This window comes from Drosophila sechellia, chromosome X, assembly GCF_004382195.2.
Source record: "Drosophila sechellia strain sech25 chromosome X, ASM438219v1, whole genome shotgun sequence".
NCBI classification, from domain to species: Eukaryota; Metazoa; Arthropoda; class Insecta; order Diptera; family Drosophilidae; genus Drosophila; species Drosophila sechellia.
This window is the reverse complement of record NC_045954.1, coordinates 9997994-10016386: the sequence shown is the minus strand read 5'-3', so window position 1 is coordinate 10016386 and position 18393 is coordinate 9997994. Positions and strand designations below refer to the sequence as shown.

General features: G+C 41.9%; 5 protein-coding genes across 12 annotated transcripts; 3 read left to right on the top strand and 2 right to left on the bottom strand.

The window, feature by feature from the left end:
- Positions 1–13: 13 nt before the first annotated feature.
- Positions 14–1399, top strand: LOC6617527 (the record flags this gene model as incomplete). The annotated part of the gene is made up of 2 exons (XM_002041806.2): positions 14–193; positions 1032–1399. Coding segments are annotated over 2 exons (462 nt in total), but the record flags the coding sequence as incomplete, so codon positions are not given.
- A 1212-nt stretch (positions 1400–2611) lies between these two features.
- Positions 2612–4379, top strand: LOC6617526 (actin cytoskeleton-regulatory complex protein PAN1). Its single transcript, XM_032726844.1, has 2 exons — positions 2612–2706; positions 3074–4379. Exons 1-2 carry the CDS (start codon positions 2701–2703, stop codon positions 4226–4228), a joined length of 1161 nt encoding a protein of 386 aa, XP_032582735.1. The 5' UTR covers positions 2612–2700; the 3' UTR covers positions 4229–4379.
- A 508-nt stretch (positions 4380–4887) lies between these two features.
- Positions 4888–6251, bottom strand: LOC6617525 (ATP synthase subunit delta, mitochondrial). The gene is made up of 4 exons (XM_002041804.2): positions 6138–6251; positions 5727–5931; positions 5441–5652; positions 4888–5110 (listed from the first exon to the last, which is right to left on the bottom strand). The coding sequence occupies exons 2-4, from the start codon at positions 5923–5925 to the stop codon at positions 5048–5050; spliced, it is 474 nt and encodes a 157-aa protein (XP_002041840.1). The 5' UTR covers positions 5926–5931; positions 6138–6251; the 3' UTR covers positions 4888–5047.
- A 589-nt stretch (positions 6252–6840) lies between these two features.
- Positions 6841–13826, top strand: LOC6617524 (protein yippee-like CG15309). Of its 8 annotated transcripts, XR_004362437.1 has the most exons (4): positions 6841–7050; positions 8070–8117; positions 11004–11310; positions 11948–12042. XR_004362437.1 is itself a non-coding variant. In XM_032725014.1 (3 exons), the coding sequence occupies exon 3, from the start codon at positions 12046–12048 to the stop codon at positions 12388–12390; it is 345 nt and encodes a 114-aa protein (XP_032580905.1). In that variant the 5' UTR covers positions 6844–7050; positions 11004–11310; positions 11948–12045; the 3' UTR covers positions 12391–13826. The 8 variants fall into 8 exon arrangements, 1 of the variants encoding a protein (XP_032580905.1); XM_032725014.1 differs by lacking the exon at positions 8070–8117 and having other exon boundaries at positions 6844–7050; positions 11948–13826; XR_004362439.1 differs by lacking the exons at positions 6841–7050; positions 8070–8117 and adding an exon at positions 8456–8472.
- A 487-nt stretch (positions 13827–14313) lies between these two features.
- On the bottom strand, positions 14314–17928 carry LOC116802055. The gene is given in 4 exon segments (XM_032725101.1): positions 14314–14870; positions 14873–14947; positions 15259–15348; positions 17887–17928. Coding segments are annotated over 4 exon segments (270 nt in total). The 3' UTR covers positions 14314–14807.
- Between the last annotated feature and the right edge of the window lie 465 nt (positions 17929–18393).

Sequence of the window (18393 nt, the reverse complement as noted above, 5' to 3'; positions counted from 1 at the left end):
TCTAAACAATTAAACGAACCCCGCACAAAATTTGCATCCGTATAAGTTCTTTTTGGCCACTTTTATTGCTCCACTTTTCGGATTCTTGGCACTACGGGTATATAAGATCATCGTAACCGGCGACAGATCAGCACAAATTGTCCAGTCCTCAAGCACAACTTACTCAAAAAGAACAAAGTTTGAAAACATGAAGGTGAGTTGAAGGTCGCAAGGATACGAAACAAAGGATAGCTGACCAAATTGTTAATGCACAATAACGAAAGAAATACAAGTTCAAGTTTTCAAGTTTTTTTTATGTGAAAATAAGTAGAATGTTGAAATATAAAAACAGTAATAATAAAAAAACAGTGTGATGCAAAATTTGTGAAGAAAAAGTGATCTTAATTGTGTTCTGGTTTTTTTTTTATCGTCTGATGCCCATAAAAATGGCTTATAATTTGAAAATCGCCTAAATTGCTTTACATTTTGATGTTGCAATAAATAAATAATAAATTTTGTTATGAACGTGCACAAAAAGTGCAGTTTAAATGTATAACAAATGTTAATTTGGTATAAATATATTATAGATATATATAAAAAGGCGATTAGATAGATTGTTAGATATTTGGATAAATAGATAGTTAGATAGTAAGATAGTATACTGAAACATTTAGATTTTAGATAGATAGATAGATAGATAGATAGATAGATAGATAGATAGATAGATAGATAGATAGATAGATAGATAGATAGATAGATAGATAGATAGATAGATAGATAGATAGATAGATAGATAGATAGATAGCAAGATAGTAAGATACTTAGATAGTTAGATACTTAGAAAGTTACATAGTTAGATACTTAGATAGTTAGATAGTATTAGATTGATAGATAATATATTGATCTATCAATCCTCAAAGTATAGGTGGACATTTTTAGTTCCTCTTCGCTAGATCCTCAAATTGGGATCCTATAACAAGAAATATAACCAATCCTCCATTTTGTGTTTGCTTTTTTTAACTGACCATTTCCGATCCTTACCATCCCTGCAGTTCTTCATCGCCGCCTTCCTGATCGCCGCCTGCGTGGCCCTCGTTCAGAGCAGTGTCATCTACTCGCCGGTGTCCTCCGTTTCGGTGGTCCGTTCCGTGCCCGTTGTCCGCTCCGTTCCGGTGGTGCGCAGTGTGCCTGTGGTCCGCCATGTGCCGGTGGTGCGCCGCGTCAACGTGGTCGAGTCCGTTCCAGCGGTGCCCTCCGTGGTGCGCGTTGGACACGCCGCCGTCTACGATGCCCCACTGGTGCAGCCCTATGGTGGATGGTTGAAGCAGAAGTAGAAGGATAACACTCATGTACTTTTGATGCGAAATAAACACTGAATAGAACGAACAAATATAGTATATATGCACTAGCAAAACTCAAATGGCGACACTTTCCATATAATTTTTAATATTTATTTATATAAGTTAAGCGTTAACAATTAACAAGCCATAATAGACCGAGACAAGATCATAATCACGATTAGCCAACCATTTCTTGGATATGACTTGAATTCCCACCAATCCGATCTGCCCACTGAAAAGCTCTTTTTTTTTGGTATAAGTTAATGGTGCATAATGCGTTTCTTAACCGAAAAGCATAACTAATTTGAACAATTTGATAGTATTTTATAAAGATCATGAGCTGATGTTATAAACTGAGTAAAAATATGATTCTAAATGGATATATATATATATATATAGACCCATGCAATTCAGTTGATTAACTTAAATATTTGTATAAATAAACATCGGTTTATTGCCGTAAGTATGCAGCTATTTAAAATGCGCCGACCGATATCACTGATCCGACCCGTTGGCCAATTTTACAACATCTTTGGCCTGTTGGGCCAACATAATGCGTTTTACATGGCTCAAAGATGCGACTGATGGCTTGCATAATGATATAAATACCTGCATATAGATGGAATATAGCCACCATCAATGAGATGATGGTTCGGTTTGACAACAGATTCCGATTCGGATTCACCTTGAAATTGCCGGATGAAGTGGAATGTAATGGGTTGCGTTGGATTGGGTTGGATTGGGTTGGGTTGGGTTAGGTTTTCGCTTCGGTTTATGACAGACTGCCGGCCGCCTGGTGAGGCAACCGCTCTGCAGCTCGCCCGTGTATGCAAATTGAATTGACCAAAATCCAAATCGAAATCAAAATCAAAATGAAAACGAAAACCTAAAGCATAAAACATAAGATGCCGAAAAAAAAGAAATATGAAAGCCCCATTCCGAGCTTATCACTAACGTAGCGTCTCATTTTCATGCTAATTGTGGGAGCTCCATTCGGAATTTGGGAAATGCAGCGTAAGACTTGACGAAACTGAAATTGAAACTGAAACTGGTAGCCGAATCCGAATCCGAATCCAACTGGGTATGGAAGAACCAACCACGGATTGGCACTTTTGGGTGCGTCCAAAAGTGAGCATTTGGTGAAAATCGAAATGAAAACGAAAGCCCATCATGATGATGCTCATCATCATGGCGCCGATGATGACGATGATGGGTAGTTTGGAAATGTTAATGAAACGCCTTTTGTTCGCCCTTGGTGGCTTACATCGTATAAAAGACTTGGTTTCCAATCGATCGGACATCAGTCGCTGCTCATCATCGGCACTCGAGGCGTTTTTTTTTTGGAATTGGTATCATCGCATCAAGTGGATTAGTAGTCAGCATGAAGGTGAGCTGCTCACAATGTCCTGCGCCGGCAAATATCCTATTTTTTTATCCAAACTAATTTGAAAAGTGACAAAGTGAACTCAGTTCAAATTCTTTCGAACTGAAGAAGTGATAGTTAATATTTTTTTTTATTAAATACAAAGTGCGCTGAAGAATATCAGAAGATGAAATTGAAAATATTTAAACAAAGAATGAATACAAAGTATATCCATTTGGAAAATACTGTTTATGAAGATCAAATATCCTTCAAGGATATAGGAAAAAAAACCAGCGATGAAACTCTACTTCCTAATTGGAAAACATAAAAATTAATGACATCCTTGAAGGATGCCACATGACACATGATTAACACTCTGCCATCCTTCCAGGTCTTCGTTTGCATGTGTGCTCTGTTTGCTGTGGCCAACGCTGGCTTCCTGGGACTCCTCGGCGGTGGCGGTGGAGGCGGCGGTGGCGGCCTTAACCTCGGAGGCGGTGGTGGCAACGGAGGCGGCGGCGGCGGTGGTGGTGGTGGCGGTCGCGGCTACGGCGGCCATGGACCCAGTGGCCCAGTCCAGGTGGTCAAGGTTATCCACCAGCAGGGCGGCGGCGGCGGTGGCGGCGTTGGCTACTCCTCCGGCGCTAGCTATGGCGGCGGCTATGGCTACGAAGCTGCTCCCCAGGTCTTCAAGGTGAAGGTCATCTCTGGCGGCAGCGGCGGTGGCTATGGACCCGCTCCTGCACCCGTTTATCTGCCTCCAGCTGGGCCCGCCCCCTCCTCCGTCAAGGTGATCAAGATCCTGCAGGAGTCCGCTCCCATTGTGAGTGCCCCGCTGGTCGAGAGCGCCCCGCAGATCGTCAAGGTGGTGAATGTGGCATCTGGACCCGTGGCTGGACCCTCTTTCATCGGCGGCTCTTCGGTTGGCGGCGGTGCCGTGTCCCAGGTCATCAAGGTCGTTCACGAGAGCCACGACAGCGGTATCTCATCGGGTGGCTACTCGGCCGGTGGTTACTCTTCGGGTGGAGCCACCAAGGTGGTGCGTGTGATCCATGAGCACTCCGCTCCAGCTGCCGGTCCCGCCTATGCCCCCATCGATGTCCCCGCACCAGTGGCTGCTCCAGTCGCTTCTTACCTGCCTCCTCAGGAGATCGCTGCTCCGGCTCCAGTTTATGCTGCTCCCGCTCCGGCTCCAGTTTACGCTGCTCCCGCACCAGCTCCAGTGTACTCCGCACCTGCTCCCGCTCCAGTTTACTCTGCACCTGCTCCCGCTCCAGTTTACGCTGCTCCCGCTCCAGCTCCAGTGTACTCCGCACCTGCTCCCGCTCCAGTTTACTCTGCACCTGCTCCCGCTCCAGTTTACTCCGCACCTGCTCCCGCTCCAGTTTACTCCGCTCCTGCCCCGGCTCCAGTCTATGCCGCCCCAGCGCCCGCTCCCGTCCTGAGTGTGCCACATCCCGCTCCTGCACCCGTTTTTGCTCCCGAGGAGCAGTCCCTGCCCATCGGCCACGCCCCTGCCCAGACCTACGGCCCACCGGGTTACTAGAGAGATTGGCCATCTAACGGAGGACCTTCCTGCTAACTACATCGACAGCATATTACCATTCCTACACAACGCCATGAGTTAATTTAAGACATTTTTTTTACAACACATTTTTTTGTTACCAAATACATAGACAATTCCAAAAAAAATCCAATTTTCTTTTTCAATTCTATAGTATTTATCACCTTGGATTATCTTCTATCCGCCAAAAGTGTAATTTTAGCCATTGATCAATTCTTGTTACTATAAAAAACAAAGATGCTTTTTATTACTACTTCTTGAAAGAAATTTAAACATTTATCCGAGCTAAGACATGCAAACCATCATGAATGCAACGCACCAGATGAAATACAAACTATACTATTTGTTAAGATAAAAGACGAGCTCATTTACAAATTGTAAGTTTTTACTACTTATGCGATTTGCATAAATTGGCAAAGGAAAATAAAACGGCGTTTGTCTCTTTCCCTCCGCGCATTTCAGCCAAAATGCAAATCACTCATATTTTTGATTAAAGATTTCCAAAGCATTATCATATCAACGGTCCCACAGATTAGCAAATATTACACATTTCTTTTCACCAGCTCACATATATATATATATATTATAAACTATAAACACACAGTTTAGCGGCATAACATGAAAAAAAAAAGAAAAAAATGTTTTGCCTGGTGGATCACGGGTCATTAATACGATATTATGATTCGCTTTTTATTGTTTCATAACTCTCTGGCTTTTTAAGGTGATCGTTATGTTTTATTTATTTCAGACACAAAGCATCGATTGTGGTTTATTGTGGTGGCGGTTGTGTGGTGATTACGTCTATTCGGCAGCCTTGACTAACGCTTCGGCGACCTCCACGGCAATGGCAGCCTGGGCCTTGGCCTGCAAAAGTAAGGATCGGTGGTAAGTGTCGGTTAGATAGCTTCAGAAGGTGCAATAGTACTTAGAGGTATTTCAAAGATTTACAGAATGCAAAAGCAACTCAAACAAAAGTGTACTCATGAAAATATCGAATGGGTAAGCGATATGTTAAGAGCAAACATATTTGCACAAAGGCAGTATATCAACAAAAAAGGATGGGCACATGGAAATCGTTCATCGTGAATGGTGGAATCAGTGTTTCCATCAAAAGAGTCTGTTTGAGTTGTACTTTCTGGACCACTTTCTACTTTCTAGACACTACTCCATGCATCTTCTTGACTAGATTCGTACCTTTTCGTCGCCAGCGGAGCTGAGCTGTGACTGGTATTTCGCGAGAAGCTGGCGCGCCTCGTTGGCATCGATGTCCTCGATGTTGTGGGCCTCCTCGGCCAGAACCTGAACGGAGGAGTCCTCGTTGACGGTGACGGAGCCGCTGGAGACGAAGAACTTGAGGGTCTTGCCATCGTTTTCCACCACCTGGACAACGCCGGGCTTCAGAACAGCTGGAATAGCAAAGAGATTCGCCAGCGGTGATATAACCATCTCGAGGCAATGGGAACCGAATGATGGAACTTACCCAGAGTGGGCACGTGCTTGGCCAGGATGCCGAAGGATCCCGAGAAGGAGGGTACATCGATTTGGCGCACCACAGCGGCATCGTAGAAGGTTTTGTTGGCGGCGGCGAAGGTCAGCTTCATCTCATCCGAGTAGCTGCGGTTCTGGGCCAAACGGGCGCCGCGGGCGGCCAGCAAACGGGCGTTCTTGACGAAGGACATGTTGGGCTGCAACGAGAGGATAAAGTCAGGATTAAAACTCCATTCCCCGTCAGCCAGCCAGCATAACAACAAAATAACCAAATTATGTAACTTTGTAGGTTAGGCGGCGGCTGCTATTGCGATTCCCCAGCTTAAATTTCGATCTCTTTGCATTGAAAATCCTCGGGCAAGTTGATCAGTGGACTACCCCTCAATTTATCAGTTATTTTCACCTGTTTTTATTTCGGTTTGATAGCGAAAAACACGAGAAAACTTCAGTGATCAGCCGCTGTTTTTGCGAAAAACGTTCCAGTTAGAGTGACCAGCCGGGAATACAAAAGTTATCTGGCAATAACGCGTTTTTACGATAGAATATAACATTTTAATTGGCAACATAGGCACTTACAAATAAAAAGTTTAATCACTTCACACATGATAATAATGTGTTTTAATAATAATAATAAGTTGCCTTAGTCAATAAAGAAATATTAATGACAAATAAACATTTAGTGGTCACTCTAATTCTTTAAATTCAATAGTCTGGCATCGCCATTTCAGCAGCTTACATATTTTGTATGTTGTTTTTGATTGTACATTAAAAATTATATGTTTAAGAAAAAACTATTTATTCCAAAAATTATAATTATAAAAAATAAAATGTAACTGATAAGATTAAGACTTTGATTAATTACGGTGTGATTACATGGCCAAACCATGCGACCATTTCTACTGTAATGAATATGGTGTTTTTGATTTTGTTTAATCCCTTTTTTATTATTTTCTTTTTTTTTTAATTACATCTATTTATAAAAGTTGGGAATTTTTTCGTATCTCATGCAGCTTTTAACCGCGCAACTTTCAAAACTGGCGTTTGCGAATATTTTTGGCTACCGCATCGCCTGGTCCCACTGGCACAGGCAGCACAACAACAAATTCCAATTGGAAATAGAAACGAAACAATGCAGATTGCTGCATTATTATACAAGTGAAGAAGAAGAGAGTGCCATTTTCGGCTGCTATTTGTGCACGTCCCTGTGCCTGTGTGTGAGTGTGTGTGCGTCGCGTGTGTGCTCTGCGCTGAGGTGTTTGTTGGCGAACGACAGCGAAAGGCCACAAGCAAACAAACAAACAAGCAACACACAGGACGTAAGTGCTTGCAACATTTACCCAAGTTTGTCACCCACTCGCGCCCTCTCTGTCGCACCCGCAAGCGAAACGCAGTTGCGAAAAACAACAGTGTTTCCCCATGTTTGTGCTTGTGTGTATAGATAGCTGTCTATATATTTTTCGCTCTGCTTATTTTCTAGTTTGTTTTGTTATATCTTCTATTTTGCTTGGCTCTGCGTGTGTGTGTATAGGTGTCTTAGCCAATTGCGCCTTTCAGTTGGAAAAACTCTGCAAAAAATGGAAACAGAAAGCTTGCCTTAAAGTTCATTACTCACACACACAGCTCACTTTGTGTGGAAAAAGGGAGCGAAGAAGAGAAGTATTTTCTGCTTTTTGTTTGTTGCACACACACAAACCCGCATACACATGTGAACTAGCAGCTGTAGCGCGCATGTGTATGTGTTTGTGTATTTTTGTTTACCTCTCTCTCCGCCGTCACACTCTCACTCACTCTCTTCTCCGCTGTCTTGCCCTCTGCCTGCGTCGCAGTCGCCAGCGGCGTCGCAACGCAATATATTTCATGTTATTTCTGATAAGAGACGCAACCGCAATCGGTCTATATAAACATATATACAACTGATCCGATCCTTAGCTATTGACCCCAAGTAGCGGTGCGAGCGGGATGGCAACATCGCGAAGTAGAAACGGCATAAAACAACAATGTTGGGTCGTTGCTCCTCTTTTTGCTTCTTCGCTTTCATCTTCTGCTCCTTTTGTTTTTGTTACGGTTCTTTTAGATACTTCGAAAAGTGTATACCCTTCGTACAATCTAATTTAAGCAAAACTATAGGGTTTCTTGTCATCTGATCTTTATGATTAGTTCTCAAGCTCAATCTTGCATTATATTAAGGCTGCATTTGATTTTTATATTTAATATTAAAAAACCATCCATAATAATCCTCAAAAATAATGTTCAGTTCAGTAAAGTAAATGTAATTCTACTTGCGTTTTAAAATTTGTTTTCTAATTAGTTCGTTTATTTATTTTGGAACCAATAGCCCAAACAATACCCTACCTTCTGGTCAAATAACAACAAATAGCAAATGGTGAGAAACAACGCAAAAGTTGACTTTTTGGCTAAGAAGAAGAAGCCGCAGACGAAGAACAAACAGTAAACAATAATCGGTCGCAAATGAAGTTCAGAGATTGTGGCAAATTATAATTACGGTCATTAATGCGTATTTCAACCTAGAATGACAACAACAAAGCAAACAGCTGATGGTGCAGATTAATTTTGCGGTTTTTTTGTAGCTGGTTTTCATCTGTTGCAAGCGCTGTGCCGTTAGTTTTTTTTCTTTCTTTCGTCGCGTTTTGGCATACAATCGCGATACCGTTACACGGCTGCCAGCACTGTTTGCACGCACAGTGGCTGTCACAAAAATACGACCCCTTCGATTCATGGTAACTATTGAAACATAATAAACCGGAATGTCATTTTATTATTATGGTTTGGTGGTTTGTACATTTGTGGCCTGCACAGTGTCGCACACATTAAGTTGTAAGATGTAGGCAAAATTCTTTTTGTAATTGTTGCTACCCACGTTTGAAGCCAGGATTGGAAAGAGATGGCGAGAGTGCAATAAGAATAACACGGCTTACAGTTCTAACGGCACTTGCAGTTTGCACTTACCTTGCTTATTTTCATTTCTTCCCACCTCCTCCTGCACACCTTGTTCGACTCTTCTGTATTCTTCTGTCTTGATTGCAACTGTAAATTGCACGTAATTTGTTTGTTCATTGAGCACGCATTATGCGTTTCGTTCAATTGTTGCTTTCTGAGCTTTTCTAGTTTGTATTCTTTTTGTATTTTGTCCTTTATCGCCTACTTTGCTGCCACCTGCTGCGTCGCAGTCGCCGTTTCTGCCGGCATCGGCAGCGCCACTCTGCTTCAGATTTTTTGTTTTGTACCAAAAGCAGCGTCATTTGCCATCCGCATTTCGCGCTGCGCGCTTTGCTTTTCGCTTGTCCGTTTTTTTTTGTCGTGTGAATAGAAGAAGAAGAGTGGTCAAGAAGTAAACAAAATAGCTAACATTAAGGTGCAACAAATTGAATAGAAATCCGTTTGTTTCGGCCGAAATAATTGAGTAAAGCGAGCCAAAGAAATCGCCAAGTCAGTTTACGTTTTTTTTATCTCTTTTTTTTTCTGTGTGGTTCAGTGAACTTCTTGTTACTTTATATTAATCAAGTTGCCCCAGCAAAAGTGCTAATTAATTAACTAATTGAACAGAAGGGCGCAACTTGGATCTCTTTGTTGTCTGCGTTCCGAGTGCATTTCCCTTTTGCACCCACTCTCTCTCTCACTCTTCTCTCCTGCTCCCGCCGCCTTTCCTTCGTTCGCTCTTTGTTCTGCCCGTTCGCTCCTTTTGCATTTTCTTTGTTCAAGCCAACGGCGCAGGCAGCGGCGCAGCGTCGACGTCGGCATCGGCAGCCGATTTGCATTTGGAGATTGAGCAGAAGGCGGCATTGGGATAAAGAAGTGTGTGCAGCAGGAGGGGCGGATAAAGGAGTGTGTGCAGCGTGGAACGGGACCCAATTATACATTACCTTTTTCGCAGGGTAATCTCAAGTTTGAGATTGGTAACTTGTATATTAGTAACATGTATATTAGTGACTTTTGTTACAAAAAGTATTGAAAAAAATCGTTACATTGTATAATTGTTAAATTGACATGTTATGTGGTGTTAGGAAACTTCACCACTGTAAAACTTTGCAGGCCACCACTGTATCGCCCATTGATTTGTACCTACTAGTATCTATAGCTTTAATCGGTCATTGTCTGCGTCCGACTTCCTCATACCAAAGCCCCTCTACATATTCCAATATAACGCTTATCAATCGGTAAACATCGACGCGGTCAGTGAATAACAATTAACTACTTTGACAGGAGTTAGTGGGAACAAAGAACACATCAAAGGCGCGCATCTGGTATGAATAATAGATGGGAATAGGAATCCGGACATTATTCATGGGCATTCGCATCCATTCATGGCTGCCACGAGATCAGCCCCATTTTAATGGGCGCCCTACCTGGTCCCCAAATGGATTCATACTCAATTCTGATTTCGGTGTTTACCGCATGGTAAACCATTACCATTGCTACGCCCATTAATCATTTAGCACTCGAAGGCGCTAATAAAAAGACTGTTCTCCTCGTGGTAGGGTGTTCTTCACTGGCTTCTCCAGATCCATCTGATGGATGTAGAACCACAGCTGAGGTGCTGTGAATAATGCATTCATTTCCATATAAAAAGAGATATATCTGTGATATGCACCCATTAGTTCTGTACGTTAATGAACTTTCCAACCACCTAGCGGCTTCACTGGCTAACCCGACGACAAAGACTGGATGGAGAGGCGTCATCCGGGAGACCTTTGGAGATCAATCATTTTAAAGACAAAAAATATATATATGCTGTGCTATTACTAAAGCAATAACTTTTGCCATAATATAGTTCTTATAAATGTCTTTACATTATTAAAGCCTAAACCGCATAGTGTTAAAGTGAATGGCATCTGAGTTTCTTGGCAAGAATGCCCTTGTATCTCAATTCCTCTCGATTACAGGGTATACTTTGATTTGGCAAACTGGACTGTCTATTACGCTGTCTCATTTCTGTTGCGCTTTGTTTGGTTTCCGGGGCGGCAATTATCCATGTGTGTGTGTGGGTTGCCCACTGGAATTACCAGCGCCGGAGGCAAGGAGATTGCAAATGGAAATCAATAATGGAAAGGCCCCAACCATATCTGTTAGCCAAAGCCACATAGCCTATAATATGGCCCACTCTCTTATACTTGTTGTGTTCGGTTCTGTGCTGTTGTTTCTCTGCTCTGCTCTGCTTTTCCTTGGCTCGAATTCAGCTTTTTGCATAACAGATATAACAAACAAACAAACATATGCATTTTTAATTTCGCCTTTTGTTTTCCACTTGCAGTATTCTTTGGCTGGAAATCTGATATAGCCGGGCATCGGAATCGGGTTTGGATTCAGAATCGGAATCGGAATTGAAATCAGATATATTCGAATCAAAAATCGCACGCGGCAAGTGACTTGAAACGCAGAAATCAGTGTTCAATGACAGCAGCCGCGGCAGGTTTTACCGCTGCTGCTACTGCGTCTGCTGCTGGCCACGCCCCTTCCGCATCCGCCCCCAAAGCCCAGCCCATTGCAGCGGATAAAGCCAAAGTGCACAGTTAACAAAGCAACCGAAACTGGAAGATTTAGTTGTGGTCCTGGTCAAGGTAAGGAGTGAACACTAGTAACGCTTTAAATCACACTGACAATAGTATCTATATGTATGTATATAAAACTTTCTCCAAACCAAACATTACACATTCACATTAGTTAATATATATTGGCTTTAAAAATGCTTGTTCATCGAAAGAGATCTGAAAGTTACCCTTCTTGGGGATCAGATTAATTTCCACAGCAGCCGTTATGCCGACAGGCTTATGGCCCACCCGAACCGACTAGCAACTATCCTAGCTGATCCCATCTCTCTCCGAAGACTGAAGAGGGTACACCCCAGCGATCTCCTTACCCGGAGGATAACATAACATATTACATTTTCTTTTGTACTTTATAATTAAGATACCACTTGGTCTCATTTATATTTATCACACATTAGGTTAAGTTCAGAGGAATTACTGAACGATTCCTTTTGAAATCTTAATAAATAGAATTAGTTACTCCAAAAAAAAAAAAAAAAATAAAAATGCTTGAAACACCCGTGAACCGACTAAACATCGCAATAAAAACCAAAACTAAGCAAGCTTGCACACACGATCATTTCGGCTTACCCTACACCATTTTGTAAATCAAGTAAAAGTGACTGTTTTGCTGTGAACCAATGACTGATTAGCAACTTCCTGTTTACAGAACGAGGACCACTTTTAGGACAGACAATCGCAGGAGACTTGCAGTCTATAACGTTCGCATATAGAGGCCCAAAGAGACAAAGGATATCATACGTCACGATGGTGAAGACGTTTCAGGCCTATCTACCGTCCACGAATCGGACATACTCATGTGTTCACTGCCGCGCCCACCTCGCCTCCCACGACGAGCTCATATCGAAGTCGTTTCAGGGTAGCCAGGGACCGGCCTATCTGTTCAACTCGGTGGTGAACGTGGCCTGTGGCCAGACGGAGGAGCGGGTGCTCCTGACCGGCCTCCATGCGGTGGCGGACATCTACTGCGAGTGCTGCAAGACGCCGCTGGGCTGGAAATATGAGCACGCCTACGAGTCCAGCCAAAAGTACAAGGAGGGCAAGTTCATCATTGAGCTGGCGCACATGATCAAGGAGAACGGCTGGGACTGAAGGGCTGTCCGTGTGATGGGCTGATTAATCAGGAGCACACCTGTAACAGGATCAGGAAAACAGGAACAGCAGCAACAGCGGCGGCGGCGGCGGCAGCGGCGGGAAAAGCAGCGAGTTCAACACACAAAAAACTAAACACACACGCGGCAAATTGCAGACAAAGAGTGTTTAAAAAATGGCTAAAGTCTGGAAAAATGCGAAGGGAGAACACACAGAGAATAAAGTGGAGGACAGCGGAAAAGCGGGATCGATTTTTAGGGTACCACACAATATATATATGCTATTATATAGTGCATAACTCGTCGTATCTATATAGAGCAAAAAAAGCAAATCAATTAAACACACAGATATACCGCACATTCGATCGAAATACACTCATTACATAGAAAGCTTGATTTCGGTTTGGGAAGGATCTCTGCGCTGGCCGCCATCTAGGATTTCCGCACTTTCATTTCGATTACCATTGCCCACTAATACCACTTTGTTTTCCCTTTACCATTTTGCGTTGCAAGTTTATTCAATTGTGTGTACTTTCTGTGCAAAATTAATTCGATGCCTTAATTCGATGATTTCAAATGTAAAGCTGGCGAAAGCCACACGCAAAACAGAACTTGCACTGCCAATTAATAAGAAAAATGTTAAGCATCCAAAAATAAAAAAATAAAGCAACAGCAGGAACCATTTGAAATACATGCGAAATCAAAAATGCGGAAAACAAATTGATAACACTCACCGATATACACAAACATACACACTCAAACATTTATTAACGTAGTAGTTATATTTAATAAAATTATTAAAATTAATTATTTAATGCAATTTTGCTTGAAACAAACAAAAACACACACGAAATAGCGATATAAACTTAAACTACAAAATTGTCAATGTGCAAATGTAAAGAACAAGCGAAAAATAAAGGCGGCAAGGTGCGCGTCCCCACCGCCAGGTGGCGTTCTGGTGATATCCTCCGAATGCCATTTGACACTCGAGAATGATGCACCGGTGTGCGGTGGAAAAAGGGGGTGAAATACAAGCATATGACATGCCCAACTTTAATAAATGAATATAAATATACACTATATATCTATCTATATATGTATATTTATCAAAGAGAGAACTGCGTATTTATGTCGCAAAATATCGTACATTAATCAAATCGAAGGAAAGCTGGAGCTAAGCAAGAAAATAAATATATGTATAACGGCGGAAAAAGAAAAGAGCATATTTTTAAAGCAAAACGGATTATGAAATATGAATATGCAAAAAATAACTGCCAAGAACTATTTAAGTTAAATGATGTTCTCTAAGTAGTTATATTAATGTATCTGAGGAATATATTTTGTGGTAGAATTAAAACTAACTAGAATAAAACGAGAAACAAGAAAACAGAATACAGCAACAGAATTCAATAAAAAAAAACAAATTCAGAAATCAAATCCCTTTCGAAAACGAGTAACATTGAAATCGCTGAACCTTATTTGTGTCCTTAATTTCATCTTCTTAAGCAATTGGCCGTACTTAAGCTATATATATATATATATATATATATATATATATATATATATATATATATATATATATATATATATATATATATCATTCCAACATATAACCTAGTTTTGTCAAAGCTTTGAGCTTTGTTCGACCATTTAGGCATTGACTACTGTACTCCATGCATGTGATGCACCATGAACACAAATTTTGAAAACGGAATTCATAGAAAAACGAAAAACCAACTGATGTTAGTATTTACATACATACATGTCACTATACATACTTGCATACATACATAAAACGAGACCACCTTTACATTAAAAAAATAAATAAAATACAAAAACCTACAAACATCAAAACACATCCAAATACAGTCAGCGACATGAAACGCATGCAGCCGATTAAGATGTATTAAAATCTCAATTCAAGATTGCAATAAAGCGCATTTTTAGCTCAACAAATCAATGTTGTTATTCTTTTGGTTGAGCCATACAATATTTTATTTGTGTCTTCAGTGTATTTGCTACAACATTCGGTGTTTTCAGTGTAAGCTTGTGTGTAGTGTTCCTATCAAAACATTGTTCATAACCTGTTTTTCGTTTAGTGTATTTAGTGTTACTTGAAATTCGATTTCAAATTCTGCGTATTTTAAGTAGTGTTAATTGGCAAAACTAATTGTAAATCGCAATAGATAACGTGCAATGTGTAAAGTATGTAAATTCGTAGCCAATTCAACAGAGTATCAGTTATAAAGCATCGTGATAATGTGGCGAATCATTATCAACGTCGAGAAACCAAGCCTTGTGAAATGTAACTGTAACAATGTGTACGCGCTTTGGGGGGACTGTACTTTTACAGTCTAGTGTTATGGTTTTTGCAGCTGATCCTCCTGAACTGGGTCGTCGTCTGGTGCTCATCCGGCTTCATAACGCATCGTGTTCATGAGTAGTGAGGAATATGGTCGAAGATGTGGCGAATCATAATAAACGTCATTTCCCGGCTTAGGTTCCTCGGATTCGGGCGAGGAACCAAGCCGTGTGCCGACTTTTCGTTGGCACTGTTGCTGTAACAATGTGTGCGCGCCTTGGGGGGCTGCACTTTTAGTGTATATCCTTCTCGTGGTAGCTCCATTAAGAAAGTAGTCCAGTGTCATGGTTTTTGCAGCTGGATGATCCTCCGGAACTGGGCCTCCGTTTGGTGCCCATCCGGCAGTTATGGAGCGTCATGTGGGGAATCATTATCAATGTCGTTTCCTGGTTTGGATTCCTCGGATTATTGCGAGGAAACAACCCATGTGCCGTCGGCAGTGTAGCTGTAACGATGTGTACGCGCTTTGAGGTGACTGTACTTTTAGTGTATTTTCTTCATACTCACTTTTTTAACTAAAAATTTTGATACATTTTTGAAACTTGTTAGAAAAATGCGACCGGCTTGTAGCACGACTCGAAGGAAAATGAAATTTCTCTAGCCTGAAGGTCGAAATACAACTTTTGTTCCAACGAAAAATTGACAGTTAATTTCTCGGCCAACTAGATGTAGTTTTTCATATTACGGGGTTTTTTTTTTTGTTAAATTCATCTAGTCGCCTTTGAAAATGAATTTTACATTAAGGTTTAGAGTATCCAAACACCATTTAATTGGGCATGACTGCCATATTGCATTCAATGCGAGTCATTGAGGGCATAAGAATGCTCAATAATCCTTTATTTCGATTCCTTTTATTTCGCTCGAAAGGGAAAGAAGTTGATATGCAAGGGACAGGAGGACAGCCTGCCCCAGTGAGACCTTCATTTTTTTCCCCTCAACCAATTCTGACGTGGGTCAATTTAATTTGAAGAGATTGAGCTGAAATGACTGCATCTGTCACACGCCCCACCAAACTGGATAGGAGGGGTCACATTGTCTTGTCCTTTTTTTGGGATACGAATTCACCCACACACACACACACACATCCCTGGAGGTGTTAGAGGAAAAACCCTTTTTCTTTCTCTTTTCAGATTGAGCGAAAGGTCTTGTGTTTGTTATTTTCCCAAACCATTTGTGCTCATCTCAGCACTTTTATTACATTTTTTCATTTGAGTCGGTGAAAGTATAAACTTCTGATGTCTTGATAGAAATTGAAATTGAATATTAAACCAAAATAGGTTAAATAGTTGAAGAGTTGAAGTAGTTAAATTTAGTTATCGTAAGAAATTAACTCACATGAGCTTGGTTCACTCTTAAAGCCGCATTATAATATTTAACAGGAAGCATGGGATAACAATGGCAATGGAGGCCACAGTCATTACTACTGATGATGTTCCTCCCCGTACACAAACTTCTGATTTACATGACCCTTTGGGAAGTGAAAAAAAGGGGAAGGGATACAAAACTACAGACCAGAGTTGGCTTCGAAGAACTTTTTCGACCAGACAACAACTAATGAATGATGCAACAATAAGGAATCGCACTGGCCAAGTCGGCAAAACTCGACACTCAATTGGTGAAAAGGGGGGCTGGGGAAAACTGCAGGGAAATGCACAAAGGGAGGGGATGGGGTGTGTGTGTGTGGTAAAGTTGGTTTTTTGAAAACTCTGAGAGAGAAAAACATTTCCTGGTCTCGTTTGCTTCGTTCGGCGTGTCCCCCTTTTGGGTTTGTAAGCATTTAATTAATATTGAAAGCGACACATAAAAGGCTTAAATGCCCAGATCCCTCACTGATGCACACATGGCAGCCACGGAGGCCCAGAGCCCGATGCACACTCAATCCGTGGAGTGCAGCCGGCATCCAGCAGCAGGCCAATCATTTTTTTTCCAGCACCATGTCAACGCAACACACATGAACTGGCTGACTGACTAGCAGAGTGAATGGTTAGCTAGAAGGCATCGTAGAGCGGTCGATGCACTGAAAGAAACTCATTATTTATCATATTTTCTAATATGCAACTGGATGCAGCAATTACATTTGAAGAGTGTGCAGTGCATGTAAGCATCTGATTTGGATTTTTTGGTTCTGATATCTTTGGTTCCTCCCATTTCTGGCAGTGCTTATTGGGAATGAAAGTCGCAGAGTGGGGCAGGTTGGACTGCAAGTCAGAAGTTGGCTGGGACCTTGTCCTGTCATCACTTCAGAAGTCTCTAATGGGCGCGTCAGTGCTCGCCGAGCGTTCAGTTTCGGTGCAGTTAGTTGACAGCGAGTGTCCCGGAATATCCAAGACCCCTTGGTCTCTTTTTTCGGGGGTAGGGTCTGCCATGGATGGCAGTCAGTCGCTTCTGTCATATGCACTGTCCCCATCATTCAACCGGCTCTTCAGTCCGCAACATACACTCGCACACACAATCACACTAACACACCAGTTGAAAGCAGAGCCCACAGCTCAATCATCGCTGATACGCCCAAAAAAACCCCCCATTTTTGAAGGGGACTTAAACCGTTCCCTGCCCTCCACTCCACTCCACCGCTTGTGATGCGCTTTTTGGCCCCTCCGGCTTTGTGAACTGACTCTGGCCCATTTGTTTCCGCTAGCACTTCTCGCATTCCTCAGCGATTCATGGCTTGGCGGTCGAAAATCGACGGGGCGAACGCTGTGAATTGAGTTTTTAAGGGGGGGTTTGACACTTGGATCCGACCAACAGCTTACTGAACTGGAGCATATTGCACTCGAAATGACCAAAATGGGTCGAGTCTCACTGTCGCCAATTGAAATGCACAATTTTTTAATTGTTTAAAAGAGGCATTTGTGAAAAGAAGTGTGTATTCTCGACGTTTTATATGGATTTGTAGCATGGTGGATGATGTGGTTTTTAAATCTTTGGTCGTCTTATTTTTGCCCATTTTTCGATCTCATTTCCTCAGATCGAAGAGTGCATTTTTGGCCCAAGGTTCGCCGTTCAGGAAGCTCTCAAAAATTTGTGTCGCCCTTGGCGGCTTTTATCCAAGTACCAAGTATGTGAAAAAGCGCATTGCGACATTGGCTGGCGATATGCCCGAAAAAGGCAAGCCCACCATGTAAACCAGCTAACGTCGTCCGCCCGATTCAGTATGCTCCATTCCCCCAGTGTCATAAAGTGACAAATCCATCAACGGCTCGGATGTGAAATGATGCAAGGCGTGGGCAATTTGTCTCGCCTGAAACGAAACGAAACGGAACCGGAATGAAATGAAACGCAATGGAAATGGTAGCGGGGAGGGGGGATTTCCTGCCAATTCAATTTGGGATTCCCCCCGAGGAAGAGGATTCCACCCACATTACTGTGCATCGTAAAAATTCTTTATAAAAACTAAATGGAATACGAAGAAATGGCAATCCTTAGTTATATTAAAATTAGCAGAGACATTTTCTCAGAAAATGTTGAACTTTGAAATTAATTGAATCGGAGAGCTTAGTGTGCCAGTTGTTCGCTTTACACAAATTTCCCATTTGCGATATGCATTTTGCACCAATGTTGTTCTTTCGGGAATTTCAAATTCGAAATGTTCAACGCAAATATTGGACAAGTGATGTATGTATATGCACACCTCGGTGCCCC

Coding starts and splice junctions, on each gene's coding strand:
- LOC6617525 (XM_002041804.2), bottom strand. CDS start 5,925: ATGTCCTTCGTCAAGAACGCCCGTTTGCTGGCCGCCCGCGGCGCCCGT. Junction 5,653..5,726: donor CAAGCACGTGCCCACTCTGG/GTAAGTTCCATC, acceptor TTGCTATTCCAG/CTGTTCTGAAGCCCGGCGTT. Junction 5,111..5,440: donor GCTCCGCTGGCGACGAAAAG/GTACGAATCTAG, acceptor TTACTTTTGCAG/GCCAAGGCCCAGGCTGCCAT.
- LOC6617524 (XM_032725014.1), top strand. CDS start 12,046: ATGGTGAAGACGTTTCAGGCCTATCTACCGTCCACGAATCGGACATAC.